The sequence below is a fragment of the Thalassophryne amazonica genome, chromosome 13 (assembly GCF_902500255.1).
Source record: "Thalassophryne amazonica chromosome 13, fThaAma1.1, whole genome shotgun sequence".
Lineage (NCBI taxonomy): Eukaryota > Metazoa > Chordata > Actinopteri > Batrachoidiformes > Batrachoididae > Thalassophryne > Thalassophryne amazonica.
Window position 1 is genome coordinate 59,321,373 of NC_047115.1, and position 21,421 is coordinate 59,342,793.

The 21,421-nt window shown below is 41.7% G+C and overlaps 1 protein-coding gene across 1 annotated transcript in view; it reads right to left on the reverse strand.

Annotated features, from left to right (window-relative positions):
• lyst (lysosomal trafficking regulator) overlaps positions 1 to 21,421 on the reverse strand; it is a 143,913-nt gene that overhangs the window by 101,930 nt on the left and 20,562 nt on the right. Inside the window, 3 exon segments of the mRNA XM_034184385.1 lie at positions 2,722 to 2,792; positions 9,384 to 9,475; positions 19,365 to 19,428. Coding sequence (XP_034040276.1) covers positions 2,722 to 2,792; positions 9,384 to 9,475; positions 19,365 to 19,428 — 227 coding nt within the window.

Sequence of the window (21,421 nt, forward strand, 5' to 3'; positions counted from 1 at the left end):
CCCCCCCCACACGACCCTCGGTATGGCAGTGGAAGGTCTATGTCCAGCATCACAACAACCATGTTCACCTCCTCCAGGCCATCGAGAATGCTTCTTTACTTCTTAGCTTTGCCAGGTATGGATAAGGTATCTGCAAATGGTTTGGAGTATCAGGGAACTAGAACATAATTTCAAGCAACTCATCTTAGAAACAAAAAAAGATAAAGTTCCTGTAATACAGTATTTCCTAATATAGTCACAAGAAAGGGTTTTGGGGGTTCAATTAACACCACCAAGATTACATATCCAAAGTAATTATAAAGAAAAGAAAAGAAAAAGAAAAGGTTGAGCTGACCCTCTGTGACATCAAATGATCACTAACTTACCAAATGTTAAAGATTATAAAACAGTTTTCTTCCTGTCACGTTGTGCATGATCCCAGCTAGGCTGCAGTTCTGCTGCCTGTATCTGCATACCACCACACACGACTGCTGACTGAATTTTCTGTTCTGCAGCACAAATTCCATTAAATTGGAATTTCAAATGGAGGCTTTCCACATTTGCAGCAGATCAGTGTATCACATGGAAGCATGTGATGTCACATGGTGAGGGAACTGCCTTTGGGTAAAATGGCAAGCCTTCATGGTCCAGTAGCAATCTTCTGTAATCAAACATTATTAGTTGTATCGTTGTGTGTATCGACTTCCAACAAGTTTCAGTACTGTAATGTGGGGGATTTTTGAAGATGTATTCATGAAATGTTAAACAAAGTACTATAAAGATGGTGAATTCTTTAGAAATTTATAAAATTGTGCATAAACCAATATTTTTTACATTCTACATTACATCCTCTTTTTTATTCCAACTACAGCCACAGAGTTTTGCATGCATTAATGGCTGAATTCCCTCACAGCATTAAGGTTTCACTGAAGCTTGTTGCATGGGAACAGAGATGACATACCAATGATGCAGGGCAGCCATTTATGGAATGTCACTAGTTAATGTATAGTTAAGATTTAGTTACTATATAGTCAGCTATTTCTTTGATGTATTTGATACCAGGTCCATTAACGATACATGGACATGGTACCTCACGATTTATGTATGCCACGCCCTATAGAATTCCAGTTGTTACAGAACCAGCCTGGAACTATGCCATGAGTTAGAGTGCACTGTTGTTTAGTACTCACATTACATCTTGGTTTGAACACTTCAAACAGTAGCCAACAGTTCCAACAAATCTTTCTCACTTGCTGTATGTCACGTTTTTGTGTACATCACATTTTTGCATATCTCGTGTTGGACCAGAAATACGGACATGCCATTGGAAGAGTATTAGTTTTAAAGAAGTAGTCTAGTCAAAGTGGTCCAAGAATCTTCAAAATTTATTTTTTTTTTTTTTACCCGCGGCAAGGTGATCTGAATATTGATTCAGCTGTGTTGCCACACTAAGCAGGTATTAACTCTGGTACTTCACAGGTAATAATCCACATAGCCCATTTAAAATGGTATATTACATATTTCAAGGTACTTAATTTTCTACCCTATGGTGGTCAGAATCTGTACGTGTTTCCCTGGTATAAGCCCAGAGCAATAACTAGCCCACAGGTGCAGATTTTTACTTCTACTTTGTGTTTATTATTCAGTCACCATGGAATATTAGGACCAATAAAGGGTCGAGGAAAAAAGAGGAGCAAAAGTTGTACCAGAAGATGAGGCTCAATTTACCAGTCAGTTTACACTGTTATCCTCACCCACGATCATTCGCTGTTTCGCAATTGTGAATCTCGTACTGTCTCGTGGTCTATGACTCACGTGAGAGGTCGGTTTCAGCAGAGTTCTGGTTCAGGGCACAGTGTAAGCAAATGTTGTGAAGTATGGACAATAACATAACATCAGGTCAGGGAAGAAGTCCATCACAGGTGCTACACCTCTAGATAACTCTGGGACATAAACTTGGGAGAACGTGTCATCATCATAGTCGACCATGAACTCGCTGGATCAATGCCATCCACATTCTCACTTTGTCATTGTTTACATGCGCTGTGAATCGCCAGAACTCTGCTGGCACCATGGGAGCACAGGGGGCCGCCAAGGGGCTTGTGGCAAACATTAAAGTACTGAATGAACATTAGGTAATGAGGTGGCAGATACAACTGGAGGAAATGAGATTCCTCCACAAACTATCTGGGCTTTCACTCAGGGACAAGGTGAGAAGCTTGAATATTCAGGAGAGATGGAGTAGAACCACTGCTTCTTCAAATCAAAAGGAGACAGCCAAGGTGGTTCAGGCATCTAGTGAGGATGCCCCCTGGTCGTCTCCCTAGGGACCAGGTATGCCCAACTGGGAGAAGGCCCTGGGGAACACAATGGGGAAGACCCAGGACACACTGGAGAGATCATATTTCCCAGCTGGATTGGGATCTCACAGGAAGAGTTAGAAGACTTGGCAGAGGATAGGAAATTGTGGGTTGAGCTGCCACTCAACCACTGCAACAGAGACCAGGATAAATAGAAAATTAATGAAAATGAATGAATGAGTGTGTCCCCCCTTTTTGTATTTTACAGTTTTTTGAGAATAAAGCTGAATTCTTGAAATTAAAATTGAACTTTTATTAAGGATTTTTTTAGCATTTCAAGATTGTCAGAAAGTTGTGAATAAAGTTGAAATGCCATTTCAACAAGATGTCGAGAATAAACCTGATTGAAACATAACCTTTGAGACTAAATAAAAAATGTTACCACATATGGTTGCGTCCACAAAGTGCTGCATGTAGTTGTATTGGTGAAATTGTAAAGATGCACGATTATGCCTGCAGAAACATTTTTCAAGTTTTATGACAGGCAATGGCTGGCAACCTGAGCGAGGAAACAGATACTGAAGAGGCAGTTTGTGATGCATTTCATCATTCATGTGTCTTGAATTTAGAACCCGCTCACATTGCATGAGGTAAAGCAGGGGTAGGCAACCTGTTCCAGAAAGAGCCATGAGGGTGCAGGTTTTCTTTGCAGCCACTGACTCCACCAGGTGATTTCACTGATTAACTGTTAATGTGAAATGGCTCTTTCTGGAACAGGTTGCCTACCCCTGAGGTAAAGGATACCAGAAATGCAACCAGACCCATCTGATTGCTTATGCAGTATTATGTGTACCTGTGCATCAGCCATAATACAATGGTTGTTCAACTTTGCCTGTGATGCAAGAGATGTAGAGAGAAGCCGAACAGACTGTGAAAAAGCAGAGATGCTCTTTTTGTGCAGAAAAACCTACATTTGAAGAATTTCACACCACGTAAATTAAGTTCGACTAGAACCCCGCACTCATAGAACACAAACCTTCACCACTACTACTTTCCAATTCCACATATTTTTACCTTTGAAAAAATTTCAAGGTCCAAGTCCTGATAGAAGTGGCTTTTCATGAGCTTAATTGGATGTGATCAAATGTCAGGAGTATGTATTTAGTTCATGCACTTGAATCAACGTTTTTTTGTGGTGTTGTCAGGGTTTTTTCAGATAATTTTCACAAAACATTGCTTATCTTTGCTATGCACAGTTTGTTATTGCTTTTTGGCACTTGATTTCTGACTGATATCTGGAAGATGGACAAACAGGAATAAAACTGGAACCTCCATCCAATTTTGGTGGTGTAGGTAAATCTCTAAAGCCCCTTTCACACCGGGGCCAATGTAGAGTTGCATAATGCAGCGTACCGACTACGCCGAGCTATGCAGCACTACGCCAAGTTTAACCAGCCCTATGTGGCAATACACTGAGGGACACAAAGGGGTCTGTGAAATTGACATGTTTAATTTTTTCATGGACTGTCAGTATTGAGTACAGACGCAGTGTTCCACACCAGTCTACACAACACTCCACTACTGTATGTACAAAATACTGCGTCACTGTACACCATGCCTCAGTAATTGTAAACAATCCTACAGTGGGGCAAAAAATCCTTTTTTCACCCCACATACCTGCATTGATAGATTTTATTCATCCTGCTGGACTTTGCTGGCAGTGAAGCTTCAAAACCATGGAAAAAGAAGCGGGCCTGCCAAGCGTCTACATTCATCAACTCCTCATGGACAGATTGCCAGTGACTAGAACATGTCCACACTCACTCCTCATGGATGGTTTGCCATTGAGAGAACATGTCCACCATCCGCTCCTCACAGACAGATCTCGCATGCGACCGCTGGATGCAGCTCCGCTTTGCTTTCACCTCCTCAAGTTCTCTCACGACAGCACATAAAATAAAGTCCATTAACTCCTGCTCATGGACCGATCACCAGCGAGAGTGACATGTCCACCTCCACTTCTCATGGAGGGAACCCTCGTGCGCATGCGTGAGTTTTTCCACGCCTGTCGGTGACGTCATTCGCCTGTGAGCACGCCTTGGGAAGGAGTGGTCCTGCCCCCTCGTCGGATTTTCATTGTCTGGAAATGGCGGAATGAAAAGGACTTTTTTTCCCAACAGAATTTTTTCAGAAACTGTTAGAGACTGGCACCTGGAAACCATTCAAAAAATTTATCTGGCTTTCGGTGAAAATTTTACGGGCTTCACAGAGAATAAGGTCTGTTACTACAGCTTTAAGGACCCCTTTAAGGACACTCGGCGCGTCGCGCTCCGAGCTGCGACGATGTGGCACAAGCCACCGGACCATTTCTAAACGGATGGCTCTATGGATACGAGACCGTCGTGTGCTCTTTCTCTGGTTATCACAAGAGCTGGACATCAGCCATTTTCCGGCAGATTTCACTTTTAACAAGAGATTTTGTCATGGAAAGCCGCGCGGAGGCGTCGCGCGTAAAGACCGATTCGCTTTGGAAGCGAGACAAAAGAACACCTCCGTTTCGGCGTGTCAGAGGACAAGTTTGGACATGTCCAGCTCTCCACAATTTCACTGATACTTACTGGACTGGTAAGCATTGAAAGCCGAGATAGACATGTCCAAACTTGTCCTCTGACACGGCGAAACGGAGGTGTTCCTTTGTCTCGCTTCCAAAGCGAATCGGTCGTGACGAAGCCTCCGCGCGGCTTTCCATGACAAAATCTCTTGTTAAAAGTGAAATCTGCCAGAAAATGGCTGATGTCCAGCTCTTGTGATAACCAGAGAAAGAGCACACGACGGTCTCGTATCCACAGAGCCATCCGTTTAGAAATGGTCCGGTGGCTTGTGTCGCGTCGTCGCAGCTCGGAGCGCGGCGCACCGAGCGTCCTTTCTTTCTTTAACTATTTTGATGATTATATAGATCAAACCTACTGTGTTATGCTATTTATTAAGTGTTGAATGAACGTTGTTGGTATAGTGAGTAAATGCGTTGTTATTAAACGGAGTTGACGATAATTATAGGGTTCTTGTTCTTTATTTTTGTTGTAATATGTGATAAATAGCTTATTACATGTCTATGTGTCACGCCCTGTATCATGCTCCTCGTATCTGTATCAGCCCTAGTTTTATTAAAAAATTTTTTTTTTTTTTTTTTTTTTTTTAACTTCCCTGTCTTCTCCTCTGGCCCCAGCCGTGTGAGCCGTAGGTTGTCGGCGTTGCTGGGGTGGTGCAGTTTGGTTGTGCTGGGCATTTCCCAGGTTCGGGGTGTTTTTTTTTTTGTTGATTCCCTGTTCCACCTCCGGCTTCAGCGCGCCTTTGAGCCGTATGCCATCGGCGTAGCTGAGGTTAGGGGCAGTGGAATATACCCGCAGCTGGTGGCTGGTTTAAAAGTCGGAGGGGTGGCGCCGTCTTGTGCCGTACGCCATTACCGCTGTTCCACTCCTCCCGGTTGACTTTTGGGGTATAGTCGTGGTTGGTGACACTGGACGTACTTCCAGTCTCCACTGCGCTGAGGGGGTGGGGTTGGGGTTGTTGTTTTGTTTGCATGTTTTTTTTTTCCCAGTTTCCGCCCTCAGGGTGTGACTGTGGTGTCCTCTGGGGGGGAAAGGACTGTGGGTCCATCTAGCCGTAGTCGGCCGGGGATGGGTCTGTTAGTCATGGGGGGGCGTCTCCTGGGGTTTGATGGAACGGTCCTCTGGGAGGCGCTGGGAGCCCCCGTGGGTGACTTTGGATCCCAGAGGGACCTCGGCTGTGGGTATTACTCCTGGAGCTGGCGGGATGTCCTCTGGGGGGTGTTGGTCCCTACATGTCGTCCGGGGGGGGGGGGGGGGGGGGGTTAGCGTTTTTTTTTTTTTTGCAAGCTTAAGTTTGGGTTGTGTTTTTTCTTTTCTCCTCTTCCTGGGGTTTGATGGGACGGTCCTCTGGGGAGGGGGGGTTGGTATGGTTGTTTGTGTTTGTCTTTTTTTTGTTTATGACTAAGCAGACTTTAACACACAGTCGGAAGAAGGCTGAGTGCACAGGTTCAAGAACTCCTGGCCAAAATTATGCAAAGTGAACAACTAAAGCATGAGTCAACAGGAATGAACGCAAAGGTGGAGACTCTAACAGGTTTGCTAAATGAAACAGAGGGCAAGACCATTAAAGTCAACAAAGGATGTCTCTGCACTGGAGTGTCAGCTGCGGAGCAGTCTGCTGCAGACAGGCTCAGGGTGGAAAGGATGAGCTTCCAGTATGAGAGTGATGGTCCTCGGCACGGAGTTCCCTGTTGACAGAGAAGAGGCGCTGGAAGCGTGCGTTATCAAGCTGAGGGAAGAGCTGGAGAGGCTCAACATTGAGATGATCAATGACTGCATGAAGAAATTAACATTGCAGGTGGAGCAGCTGATGATGGAGCTGTCGTCAGAGCACAGTAACGCACAGCTCCTGGAGACGGTGCCTTTCCCAGCTGGATCGTCAGCACAAGGAGCCGAACTGAAGCTGCAGGAGGTGTTTTTGTTCCCAGCCACATTCCAGCCATGGTCCCTGGAGGGGGGGCTTTGTTTTTTCTGGCCCAGGTCCGTGTGGTCACCGGGAGGCTTCCCGTGAGGGTGGGGTACTGTTGTGGGCTGGGGTGTTTGGCTGGCTTGGTTTTTGTTTTCTGTTTCTCCCACCAGGTGGTATGCATTCAGGACTGAGTGGCTGAGCATTAGGACCTCACCCTGAACACCTGAGGCTTGTTTTCACATGCAGGTCATCAGGACTCACAGCTGTAGTGTATTTTGTCTTAATCAGAGATTGCTGCATTTAAACCTTGAATGCACAGTGTGTGATTGCCAGAGACTCGACCTTGTGAGCAGACGTGTGAGATCGACGTCAGGAGAACAATCTCATCATCACGGACGCAGAGACCGCTCCAGGTTTGACGCCACAGTCTGTGAAGGAGGATTGGGTGAGGTTTCACGCTCTTCAGCACACTTCCTGAGGTAATTCGGTTTTTGGTGACTTTTATGAAGTAATGACAGTGGATTTGGTGTCCCTCACACCTTGTGTTAGTGAGCTGTCACGTTATGCTAATTGTCTAATCAGCTTCTGCTGCAGTGGAGATTTGAACTGAGTTGTTCCGTGCCTGCAGGGTAAGAAGCTGATGTATAGATTTAAGCCAGGAAGTGTTTGCTGATTGCGTGCACCTTTGAGTTGTGTCTCTCTGTGTGGAGTTGGACTCACCTCATATTTTCTTTCTTCACAGACTTGGTTTGTCGCGGCCACCTGGGGGGTGTCGGCGGGGTCCCTGGGTCCGAACTGCTGTGGCTCTGGACCATTTGCGCTGTTGAGAGCGCGCCATGTTTCCACCTCACCAGACCGCGGACTTTTTGGTTGTTTAGCACTGCACATTGTTATGTTTATTAAATTCTGTCATCTTTTGAACCGTGCTCTGCTTATTTTATGCTGGGTCCTTTCAAACGCTGGGTCGGTGCTCCGACCGCGTCCGAAACATAATCTGAGTAAAATGTTAACTCCATGCAGTCCCAGTATTTTTACTGGGACCAGTTATTTTTTGAATTTAGACATCCAAAGCTTTCTAAATGATACTAAATTTATAGGAAAGGGTGCATGCGGGTCCATGCTGGCCCATTTGGCTACTATTATGATGCTACAAAAAGGTGCATTTGTGCATAAGGATAACTGCTATGATGTCCTACAGAGAAAATGTTGAGCAGACAGGTATTTCATATGTAAAAAGCTGGTTAACCCTTAGAGGTCAATGGATGCACTGGCGCATCTAAGCGTACTTTTTGGCATAATTCTAGAAATAGATTAGTAATGGAACACCACAGAGACTACATTCCACCACGTCCTGAATATACAAATTCTCAGGTGTAAAATACATCTCTCCTCTAGGTGATGTTTAACTAAGGCCAGAAAAAGTCATGTTCTCTGTCCTGTGGGAGATTGCACTCTGACTGCAGTGTCTGTGAGTGGACATCCTCATTGAAATATGCCAGCACATGCTCAAACTCTGAAAGAATAGCCCCGTCGGCCTGACAACACTTATTTTTATTTAGTCCTACACACAAAGAAAATCACTGTGGAAAAATAATTGGAGGGATTTATTTTCCCAGGAATGGTACAGCCATTGTTAATTTTTTTTTCAAGGCAGCAATGGACATTTCTGACATTGGTTTTCATCACAAATTGATTTTATTAATTCAAAAAGGAATTGTTTAACTAGAGCAGCAGACAGCAGCCAATGATATGATAATATTTTACAAATATACTGTTTTGGAATGTTCCAGATCTCTTCTGTGTATTTCCCAGGGGGTGGCACTGCTGCACTGCAAGGAGCATATTTAATTTTTAAAATTTCTTATACAGTTTTAAAATCTTTTTTATATGACACTACTTTTGTGACCTTGAGACTTTGGTAAACCCATTTCAACCACAAAAACAGTTCATCCATATCAATAATAATGACTTGAAGCATGTCTAAAAACACATTTCATAGTTTCATCATTACAGCCAAATTATATATTTTACAAAGTATTCTAGACAAATATAAGTCTCACACTCAGAATGCTGAGACTGTTCTGAACTTTTTGATAGGCAACACATGGGCATTATAAGTCATAAGAGTCATAAGACTACCTTAAAAGGGAAATTACTGAAGGTATGAAAAAATTTTAGAAAATGCTCTTGGACCCCACAGAGTTGAGGGCACATAGTGTCATATGTTCAGCTGTGGGAGTGGAGGCTTTTCTTGAATTTCAAACATAAAGACCAAGTCCTGAATGAACATACACTTTTCTAAACCCTGGTGAGTGAGTCTGCATTCATCAAACACAAACCATATGACAACAACATTGTTTTTTTTAATTTAAGCATTTTTGATTTATGTCTGTGGATCTCTAAATTGTGCAGGTGAAATTTTTCTCTTTAAGACATTTAAAGAGCTGTTGATTCAACACTACATATAGCAACCTTTGATTATGTTGTATGTTGTATTTCATGACATTATAAACTGTTTTCTAGTCTTAGTGCAATAAATATTCCTATAAGGTTCCTGTGGCAGCAGTTAAAATTGATGACACCTACCAGAACTTCAGTGCATCTTTGGTGTTACAACTGGAGTGATGCTGCAGGTAGTGAAAGAGACAGAGGAAATCCTCAAGACTCTGGAGGCTGACCTGATGAGAAGACGACACAGATGAGAAGCAAGAAGCGGCAAAGTGAATCACAGAGCATTACAAGCATTCACAAAGATTAAAAAATGGCCCTTCCCCCAAATTACTCCCGCTTTGAAAGTGTGTCAGTCTGATGATGTACATGTTTGTAGTTTATCATTTAATTTCCTAATAACCACAAGTGACATGTGGAAGGAAAGCTCCAGTATCACTTTAGTTACCTTCCCTTAAATTAAGACATAAATCATTTATTTTCATCTCAACACAGAGAATTACTGGAATCACAAGTACTAACACAAGAAACCAAGATGCACCAACAGTCCTAAGCAAACAGATTACACAGTGTTTTCCCTCTGACATGTGATAGCTGTTTTAGACAGACAATCCTATAAAACACATCTCATCAAAGAATGGGAATCTTTTACAACTCGTGCTGGCAAGGCAATGGGTACTTTCTTGAGACAAGTCACCTGACTGCTTTTAACTGTATTACTGGCTCCAGGGTAGTGTGTTAAAACGTTCCTGGAAGATGTGTGATTCTCTAAGTAACTATGCTGCTCTCTTTTGCACCACATCGCTGGCTGCTTCTGTTAATCCAACACTCCTGATCGGATTCATTCAGGCATGGCTGCCCCCTGACTGTTAGACACTGCTGTGTGTCTATACCAGTGATTCTCAACCGGGGTGCCGTGATTGATCGTCAGGGATGCCGTGGGCAATTATCAAATATCACCATTATCGGGTGTATTTGCTGTAATAGTGTGGCAGATGGTGTAATGCTCTTTTATTCCAGTAGATGGCAGCAAAGCGCGCAGTAGCGCTGAGCTGTGTGCCGACAAGGAGGCGTGATCGCCATTTTAATTCCGGGCAAGTTAGTGATTTGTGTGCATAGAAGTTCACTTAGTCTCGTCAAGAAAGAGGTGGAATATGCCGGAAAGCTGCGCATGTTGGCAAAGTCACAAACGGAGGAACAAGGGAGACAATTCATAAGTATTCAGTAATTCATTCCATAAGTAAGTGGTTTTGGTTATTGTTGTCACTTTGTCCGTGATATTTGGATGATAAACAGCTGTATGTCTCCTGCCGTACTTGTGTCGCCCGATGACACGGATCATTATTTTCACTTATGTCTAGTTGATATTTTCCACTGCTAGACCAATGTCTAGTTAAAATTCTTGTCGTTAGTGACTAAAAATTGTTGGACAAGACTGGGAGGTTTTTTTGGGGTTTTTTTGCACCTTAAAATAATGAGATTAATGACGCGCGCTGTGCTGCCACACACACAGAGATGTGCACACACACACCACTGACTTCATGAATGAAATTCGGTCAATAAAGGATAATTGTGTAAAAATATAATATATATAAAAGTATTGTAATGGTTTTAGGAGCCGCGCTGCGTTGAACACAGCAGCAGCAGCTCAGCCGAGCAGCGTAGCTTAACAGCACAGATCCGTGTAACTTTCAACACTAATATTTGAGAATGTGTGTGTGTCAGAGTAAGTTTAATGCTTTCCTGACATAATTTAATGTAATTTAATTTTACTGGCTCGATATCCAGGACAAAATGGCATTTTAACACGTATTTTGCAAGCATTTTTCTGAGTGTGTTCAGTCGCGAATCTCCATTGAAAATGCATTAACAGCCGGTTAGGAGACGTCATGAAGGGACGTTTTCGTTTACTGTGCAGCAATGGGACTGCGCTCTCTAGTTCTTATATACAGCTCCATGACTATAGTATACTATGTTACGTCATATCTGTACCGCACGTCTTGCTAACGTGCTAACGCACCGTGTAGAGACAGTCGAGTTAGTGGTGTGTGACACGTGACACATGACAGTGGTGTGCCGCAGGATTTTGTAAATATAAAAAGGGTGCCGTGGCTCAAAAAAGGTTGAAAATCACTGGTCTATACCACAAAGCCAAAGAATACCAAAGAGGAATACAAAGAGGAAGATCAATACACAAGCTAGAGAAACTAGATGATTCTCCTTGTTGTTGCAAATGAAGGTACAGTTCCCACAGGCTCACAAAACCTGTACATTTATATCAATGATCAGTAATCTAAATTTGTACTTGTCATAAATTACTCCATTAAGAAATAGTCTCAATACTTCACCTACACACACACACACACACACACACACACACACACACACACACACACACACACACACACACAACATATGATTTTTTCCCTCCACTGAAAAGGTTAGTGTCTTCGGAAATTATTGGACCGGGGCAATTCATTTGGATTTGCATTACATTGAAAACATTTTGATTTTAGAACCAAAGACAACTTAGAATATCAGGTAGATGTTCTAAAGCTCTTACAATAGTGGTGGGACAATCAATAAAAAGCTCAAGCAATTTATCGATCTCGGCCATGTATAGACTGACTCAAGCGTAGCGATCAATCGAGTGCAGAAATTCTGCTGCTCCACCCACATTAACAGACAGCTGTGCTGATTTATGCACTGCTCTGGTCCATTTAAAAAAAATGAGAACAATCTGCAAAATATTGCCGCATCAAAATATCTTAACACTCAAACATGCCAGACTCTGGTCGATTCCTGCATGCTGTGCTCATTTTGACATGATACAGGCAACACATCTTTTCTTGTGACCATATTTTGGTCACGCAAGATGAGAAGAACAAGAAGAGTGTGGCATAATAGCTGAAATTCAGCCAAACAGAAAGCCACGTCTGCTGTCTGACACGCAGCAGATCACCTGCTGATCAAATCCCCATCAGGCTGTCGCCCTACTCCTTAAGGTACAAAAAGACACTGATTACAAGATTATACACTCACCGGCTTTATTAGCGCCAGTGCTCAACTGCTTATTAAGACATACAGCTAATCAGTCAATGACATGGCAGCATCTCAATGCATTTAGACATCTAGAAGTGGTGAAGACGACTTGCTGAAGTTCAAACTGGGCATCAGAACGGGGAAGAAAGGGGATTTAATTCATTTTGAATGCAGCATGGTTTGATGGTGACAGACTGGCTGATCTGAGCATTTCAGAAACTGCTGGTCTACTGGGATTTTCATGCACAACCATCTCTAGGGTTTACAGAGAATGCTCTGAAAAAGAGAAGATACCCAGCTGCGTGGATGAAAATGCCTGGTTGAGTTGTCGAAGAACACCAGGAAGAAAATTGTAGATGTGCACCAGGCTGGGAAGAGTGCATCTACAATAGTCAAGCAGGTTGGTGTGAATAAATCAACTGTGGGAGCAAGTGTAAGAAAATGGAAGACATACAAGACCATTGATAATCTCCCTCGATCTGAGGCTCCACGCAAGATGTCATCCCGTGGGGTCAAAATGATCATGAAAACGGTGAACAAAAATCCCAGAACTACACGGAGGGACCTGATGAATGACCTGCAGAGAGCTGGGACCAAAGTAACAAAGGCTACACACTACGCAGAGAGGGACTCAAATCCTGCAGTGCCAAGCGTGTCCCCCTGCTTAAGCCAGTACGTGTCCAGGCCCATCTGAAGTTTGCCAGAGAGCATATGGATGATCCAGAAGAGCACTGGGAGAATATCATGTGGTCAGATCAAACAAAAGTAGAACATTTTGGTAAAAACTCAACTCATCATATTGGAGGAAGAATGCTGAGTTGCATTCCAAGAACACGATATCTACTGTGAAGCATGGGGGTGGAAACATCATGCTTTGGGGCTGTTTTTCTGCAAAGAAGACAGGACGACTGATCCGTGTTAAGGGAATAATGAAGGGGGCCATGTATCGTGAGATTTTAAGCCAAAACCTCCTTCCATCAGTGACAGCATTGAAGATGCAACGTGGCTGGGCCTTCCAGCATGACAAAGATCCCAAACACACTGCTCAGGCAATGAAGGAGTGGCTCCATAAAAAGCATTTCAAGGACCTGGAGTGGCCAAGCCAGTCTCCAGACCTCAACCCCATAGAAAATTTGTTGAGGGAGTTGAAAGTCCATGTTGCCCAGCGACAGCCCCAAAACATCACTGCTCTAGAGGAGATCTGCATGGAGGAATGGGCCAAAATACCAGCTACAGTGTGTGCAAACCTGGTGAAGACTTACAGGAAACATTTGACCTCTGTCATTGCTAACAAAGATTATGTTACAAAGTATTGAGTTAAGTTTTATTACTGACGAAATACTTATTTTCCATCATAATTTACAAATAAATTCTTTAAAAATCCTACAATGTGATTTCCTGGATTTATTTTCTCATTTTGTCTCTCACAGTTGAATACCTATGTTGAAAATTACAGACCTCCCTCATCTTTCTAAGTAGGAGAACTTGATCAATCAGGGACTGACTAAATACTTTTTTACCCCACTGTACATGCTTATGTCATGTGCTGGGCAAACATTTCCACATCATACCTGCTACATACTTTAGGACATGGGTAGGCAACCTGTTCCAGAAAAAGCCATGAGGGTGCAGGTTTTCTTTGCAGCCGCTGACTCCACCAGGTGATTTTACTGATTAATATCACTTTGAGCAGATGGAATCAGTTAATCAGTTAATGCTGTCGTATTGGTGTTCCATCCCGACGACGCCCGGAGAGTTTTGAACAGGTGCGTCACACTTATGACCAGTCGACTTCCGCAGATGGCTGTCAGAATGTTTTGGAACTGAAATCCGACACTTTTCGGATGTGCGAAGTAAAAGTAGTTATTCATAATTCCAACGCCACACTGTGTGACGGGGGTATTAGAGTCCTCTCAGAGAGCTCCCAACTTAGCCGAAAGAGTCCAAGCAAGGCATCTTAGCCTAAGAGTGATCCAGGAAGTGTATGAGAGCAATTTTGCACAAGGAGTGGACAGAAACTTTTATCTTTGTGAGGAAGCAGGGTTGACCCCTAGATATGACACAGTCTTCTAAGAGCTGTGTTTGGTTGTCATAACAAGGGAAAGCCAAACACAAATGCGTGACATGCTCCTAGTTATGAATGGACAATAAAATCAACCGATCATATAACCTGAACTGCATTAAGAAATGTGTAATCGTGAAAATAATTAAATGACATGATGATGAAACTCAGCAAAATTAAATGAATTGTTACACAGCTTCAAAATGTTTGAACGTACCTCATTCACATGCCGATTATTACATTGATTAGCTTATTGTTATGTTTACTCTCCATGCTGGTAATTGCACACAAACGATGTGTGTGAGAAGCACTGGTACATGCTGCAATCCAAAGCGAGAGCAGAGACTGCATATAATAACTGTGTGAGTGTCCGAGAATTTACATGCAGTTTGCATTTTTCCCATAGCCAGGTATCGCAATGTTGTGATGACATTCATGTCAGGCATCATTACATTACTAAGCTGGGTGGGAAAAGTAAGCTCATTCCTGATTATGTCAACCACAAACATTATCCCTGCATGATCGAGCCAGTAGCATGTTACTGAATCAGTGCCATTCAACATAAAACCCCTGGCAAAAATTATGGAATCACCAGGCCTCGGAGGATGTTCATTCAGTTGTTTAATTTTGTAGAAAAAAAGCAGATCACAGACATGACACAAAACTAAAGTCATTTCAAATGGCAATTTTTTGGCTTTAAGAAACACTATAAGAAATCAGGAAAAAAAAAAATTGTGGCAGACAGTAACGGTTACTTTTTTAGACAAAGCAGAGGGAAAAAAAATATGGAATCATTCAATTTTGAGGAAAAAATTATGGAATCATGAAAAACAAAAGAACGCTCCAACACATCACTAGTATTTTGTTGCACCACCTCTGGCTTTTATAACAGCTTGCAGTCTCTGAGGCATGGACTTAATGAGTGACAAACAGTACTCTTCATCAATCTGGCTCCAACTTTCTCTAATTGCTGTTGCCAGATCAGCTTTGCAGGTTGGAGCCTTGTCATGGACCATTTTCTTCAACTTCCAAAGATTTTCAATTGGATTAAGATCCGGACTATTTGCAGGCCATGACATTCACCCTATGTGTCTTTTTGCAAGGAATGTTTTCACAGTTTTTGCTCTATGGCAAGATGCATAATCATCTTGAAAAATGATTTCATTATCCCCAAACATCCTTTCAATTGATGGGATAAGAAAAGTGTCCAAAATATCAACGTAAACTTGTGCATTTATTGATGATGTAATGACAGCCATCTCCCCAGTGCCTTTACCTGACATGCAGCCCCATATCATCAATGACTGTGGAAATTTACATGTTCTCTTCAGGCAGTCATCTTTATAAATCTCATTGGAACGGCACCAAACAAAGTTCCAGCATCATCACCTTGCCCAATGCAGATTCGAGATTCATCACTGAATATGACTTTCATCCAGTCATCCACAGTCCACGATTGCTTTTCCTTAGCCCATTGTAACCTTGTTTTTTTTCTGTTTAGGTGTTAACGATGGCTTTCGTTTAGCTTTTCTGTATGTAAATCCTATTTCCTTTAGGCGGTTTCTTACAGTTCGGTCACAGACGTTGACTCCAGTTTCCTCCCATTCGTTCCTCATTTGTTTTGTTGTGCATTTTCGATTTTTGAGACATATTGCTTTAAGTTTTCTGTCTTAACGCTTTGATGTCTTTCTTGGTCTACCAGTATGTTTGCCTTTAACAACCTTCCCATGTTGTTTGCATTTGGTCCAGAGTTTAGACACAGCTGACTGTGAACAACCAACATCTTTTGCAACATTGCGTGATGATTTACCCTCTTTTAAGAGTTTGATAATCCATAACGAGCAGATCTGATTTGATGCAGGTGTTAGTTTTGGGGATGAAAATTTACAGGGTGATTCCATAATTTATTCCTCAGAATTGAGTGAGTCCATATTTTTTTTCCCTCTGCTTGGTCTAAAAAAGTAACCGTTACTGACTGCCACAATTTTTTTTCTTGATTTCTTATAGTGTTTCTTAAAGCCAGAAAGTTGCCATTTGAAATGACTTTAGTTTTGTGTCATGTCTGTGATTTGCTTTTTTCTACAAATTAAACAACTGAATGAACATCCTCCGAGGCCGGTGATTCCATAATTTTTGCCAGGGGTTGTATACGGAGAATGTCTCTCCTTCCTCTCTGTCTTTCCACAGTCTTGTCTATTTAAGACACTTTTACATTTCTTAACAGCTTTTTTTAAAAACCTTAAGGCATATAACGCTTTGTGAATAACTTTTCTCTACCAAGGGAAAAATTCTAAGAATATCTTAGACTTTGAGGAATTCTAGATTTTTCTTAGAACAACATCACTAAAAGCTACTTTTAGCCTTAGGGTGCTTGTGAATTATGGGCCCGGCCAAGTTGAACGGTTAAAAACGTTTGTAAACCCTAAAATCAAACATTTTAGTCCATCTGTTGTGTGTTTATTTATAGCAGACTGGCTGTCGCTTGCTGATGACGTCATCATTAAGCGCAAGACATGATTGGCCGGTCAACGCAGGGAGCACCGTGGGTAGTGTAGTTCAGGTTCACTTTGGACGTTACAGTGTTACCGCCCCTTGTCCCTTGGAAATCTGCTGCAAAACCCATCACACACACCGTGCAAAAAGAATTATTTAAATACCTAAAGGACACTAGATTACTTCATCGCATCTAAACAAATGACTATGGCTGCCAGGAGTTAAGGTTTTTTAAGGTAGGTGGTGGTAAATGCACCTTAAGTTGGTGCCGTCTGCCACTGGATCTGAAAGAAGAAGAAGTATTATCATACACTTGGACTAATTTTAACATTATTTTATTTTATTTTTTTGTGGCTGACAGTATCGCCAAGACTCGGTGGGAGAGAGGAGCTCTCATGGCACATCTGTGTACAGAGGGATGTTTTTTCACCGTTTAGACCGTTTTGGATAATCTCAGGACGACTATTTTTTTTATTAGGTGAATCCCACTGAAACTAACAGGTAAGAATTTATATTTATTACGTGTCTTTTACTCTGCTAATCAATGCAGTAATGGGCGTATTTCAATTGTTTAAGCCGCAGGGTTCAAAACGTGTGAAAAAAGTAGCAGCTTTTTAGTTTGTGTATATAATACCAGCATTTTGGGTTTATTTTTTATTCATTCATTTTTCGTGCGTTCTTGTGTGTTTGTGATCCTTGAATTTACCCAGCAGCCCCTGTGGCGCTTAAAGTGAAACTGGTTTATCAGAAACCAACAGTGTAATCTGATGTGGCCGCTAGGGGTGCCAGAAATAAATAAATAAATAAATAGATTCACGTCCGAATCGCGATTCTTATTTATTAAGATTCTGAATCGATCCAAAATGTCCAAGAAGATCTTGCTTACTTGCTGTGTGTACTGTTTGTCAGGCAGCGGCCACAGTACTACAGCGTCCCCGCAAGAGGAGGGTCCGGTGTGCTTCAAACATTCATGACCTGCAGCTTAGCATGGTGGATGAAGAGCTAATTCAGCCAGCACCGTCTTTGCTGAAGGCAAATGTTTGGGCACATTTTGGATTTTATTATTTGCTGCGTAAGAAGGAGCTTGACATGACTTATGCAGTGTGCAAATCTGCGAAATGAAAGTCAAGTACTCTGGAAACACTTCAAATCCGCAAGCCCACATGCTACGCCATCACCCGGAGCTAAAAGAAGTGGAGCAGCAGTATGTGCTGACTACTGACCAGCAGTTCGCTAAACTGCCAGCCAACTCTGAATGAGCAAAGCAGATAAGTAGAATCACTTGATTAACCTTGTAAAGCTGCATTTTCTTAAACATAAACATTTTCTAAGTAATATAACTATTTCTCAGAGCTCTTTCAATCGAAAATCGATTCTGAATCGAATCGTCACCCCAAGAATCGGAACCAAATTGAATCGTGAGTTGTTCTACAATTCACATCCCTAGTGGCCGCGTCTGAATCAATACCAAAAGTTATCGGTTATCTGTAATAAAGATACTTTTTTTTTTAGCAGTTTATCGTCATAAAAGATAACTTTTCAGTTATCTGATTAAGGGTTATCAAAGCTAACTTTCTGGTTAGCTGTGCCCACCACTGCATATATCCATGTTAAACCTGGCAGTCTTTTTTTTTTCCCTCTCTTTTGTGTCTGGGGGATGGGGTGGGGGGTTGTGTGTGAGTGTGCCCTTTTGGTTTTGTTCATATAAAATGAAAATGTTAATTAAAAAAAAAACAAAAAAAACCAAGACCTATCCTTACTTTTGTGGAATAAGATGGATAAGAAGAAGCAGAAGAAAAGGGTATGACATCTTTCAAAAACAAGCATGAACTGTCTCGTATCTGTATCACTTCCTTAAACACATTTCTAATTCACAAGTCAGTGATGACTGTTTTTATACGGCGGCTTTATAGGTATTGCATTGATGATATCAAGTGAGCGGCAATGATACAATGAACTAGGTATCATTTACGGAGAACATTTACATTACATACATGAAAGAAAGTAACAAAAAGAAGAACAGTAGTAACAAATATCCATTTTAAAAGGAAATGGGACATTTATTGTTTTAACTACATCAGCTGCAGTGCACAACAGCAAATTCAATTTTCTAAATCTTCCATAACGAAAAGGCACGAGGAAACATTTCAAATGCGTTATTTGATTGCCCTAGTTTAGTCAAAGTCACATTTTACTGCCAACTAAAGCCTCTATTGTAACAAAACTGAAGAGAGAATCATTCAGTGAGTGAACTTCCTGTCTGTGCAACAACAGTCAAAGCTATTCTTTACTGACTATTTTTCTTGAGTATACTTATGTGTGTGGTTAAAAAAAATTATATATCGTCTTTCCTGCATTCTAACTATGTGTTATGACTAATCTGCAGTTTTCAACAATGAATCTTGCTGTTAAATGGCCCAAACCTTTTGCCAGATAAGGAAGGTGAAAGGGTGACCAGAGTCATCAGGGTAAGAAAGAGAGGCAGAGATGGCAATACTTCCAAAGAGGAGGTAAGGACTTACCCCAGCAGTATGGGGATGATGGGTGGGTAGGGTAAATAGGGTGGTCACTGCACATACCAGGAGGCCGAATAACATCCCATACAGGACACAGACAGGAAAAGAAAGAAATGCATGGATGAGAGAGGCTGGAGAAGACAGGAGTAAAACATGAAAGCCAACAACATAAAGGTGAGATTTAGCAGCTGATGAGAACATGTAAGGAAGGCAAGTCTTCAAGGTTTCCAAAATCATTTTAACAAATTTGCCCACAAGCAATGCTGCACTCAGTTAAAATTAAACTCCTTAAAATGACTTGGCCTGCCTTGTTTATCACTGTATCTTCTATGGTGACTCTAATAAGAAAAGGGACACAGTGTGTCCTTATAACACCAATTTCCCATCAACAGACTGTTTTTTTTCCTTTGAGGCACTAATCCAATATTGGCAATGCACTCGGCGCAAACCAGCGAGGGTGATTTGATAATAGAGAGACTGCCAATATTGATTAAAGCAGCTCCTGAGGGAATCAAGAGTTCATAATGACATATGGACATCCTTGTAAACAAAGCTTTGACCTTGTCTGCAGGAACAACTTCTTTATTTCCTTGTTGCCAAGTGGAGTATATGTTCTCTTATGACATTTTGCATACCAACATTTTTCCTCAAGGTTTTGTTGTTAGGATTGTGATGCAATGACAAGAATCGGTTTGACATCAATTAATCACATCACTTTAGTGCAAGTACAGTTAGCAAATATTCAACAAGGTTTTTTATTTCGGAGTGACTAAATTCATTTTGGACCTGTGGGCAATTTTGTTGGTTTATCGCCAATTCAGTCTACAAACAGTGGGCCAGCAAGCTTAAAAAGATGTTTATATTAAGGAATGCATATTTCCGCTGGTCCACTTGTGAAGGGGAAGAAGGTTGATCAAATACTGTACAAATTCATTTATTTAATTTCTCAAGTAGTAATTGCAGAATATCCTGTGCCTCTGGTGGAAAGGTAGCTGCTCTGAACATGCATGTGCAATGGCTTTCCATTTAATGCTGAGGGGCAAAGTTTTTTCCGCTTACAGGTTGAGAGTGGCCAGTAAATCTGGCTAGCAATTTTCAAGTTAGTGGCCACAAACCAGCAGGTAAAAATCCTAAGGCTGTCCTAATTCAATCTTGTGCTGACTAAGGGTTGCCTGGGTCAACATTCATCAAGAGTAGCAAACCATATATAGTGCTAGTTAGTACCTGTACTTATCCCTGGATTCCATAGCATGAAGTGGATTACCCCTGGACAGGATGCCGTGGCTCGCGGGTTACTTTCCCAAGCAAAGTCAGTATACATTTGCAGCTGGATGGACTGAGAAAATGCAGATGAAGGAAGTGTCATGTGCAAGAACTAGTGGTGTTAAATGCTCATAATTGATCCGTGATCCACACGGAACATCCCAAAAAGTTTTGCATGCATGTGAACTATGTATTAATACCAAAGTTTATATAACTGATTTTGTGTCATGTTGACTTGCTGTCAAAGTGATAAGTGCTTTAATTTCAATGCAGTTGCAACAAAATCCGAGTATGAGTGGAGAAAATGCAGCTGAGGGTTCACATTATGAAATCATAAATGCAGCCTGTTAAAGACAGAATTGTGTTCTGCTACAGACAGCTTGCTGCAGGCTAAGTAAACTTCTGGGTTCAAACACACATACACAAAAAAAAATCTCTCTGAAAAACATCATGTTTTGAGGACAAAGTGTCTGTCACCTCTTCCCTGTGCAGTCGTGAGCCCACTTAGAGTATCACTCTTGAAGCTGAGGTGGACTACTCAGCTCCGGAAAACAGTAAGCCAGACTTTTTTCGAGCATCTGTTCGCCAAGACCACTGATCTGAATGAATTCAGACAAGTGGGTAGGACTAATGTAATTATCCTGAAAGGCTTATAAATCAGGTTATTACTGTTACACTCTCAGACTATACAGACACCCTCATCTTTTTGAAAAAGAATTTGAAGTTATAAACTTCAATCAGCTTTCCATTTCTTTCCTATTGTTTTACATTCATGATTTTGACAAAGGCTTATCTTTTTA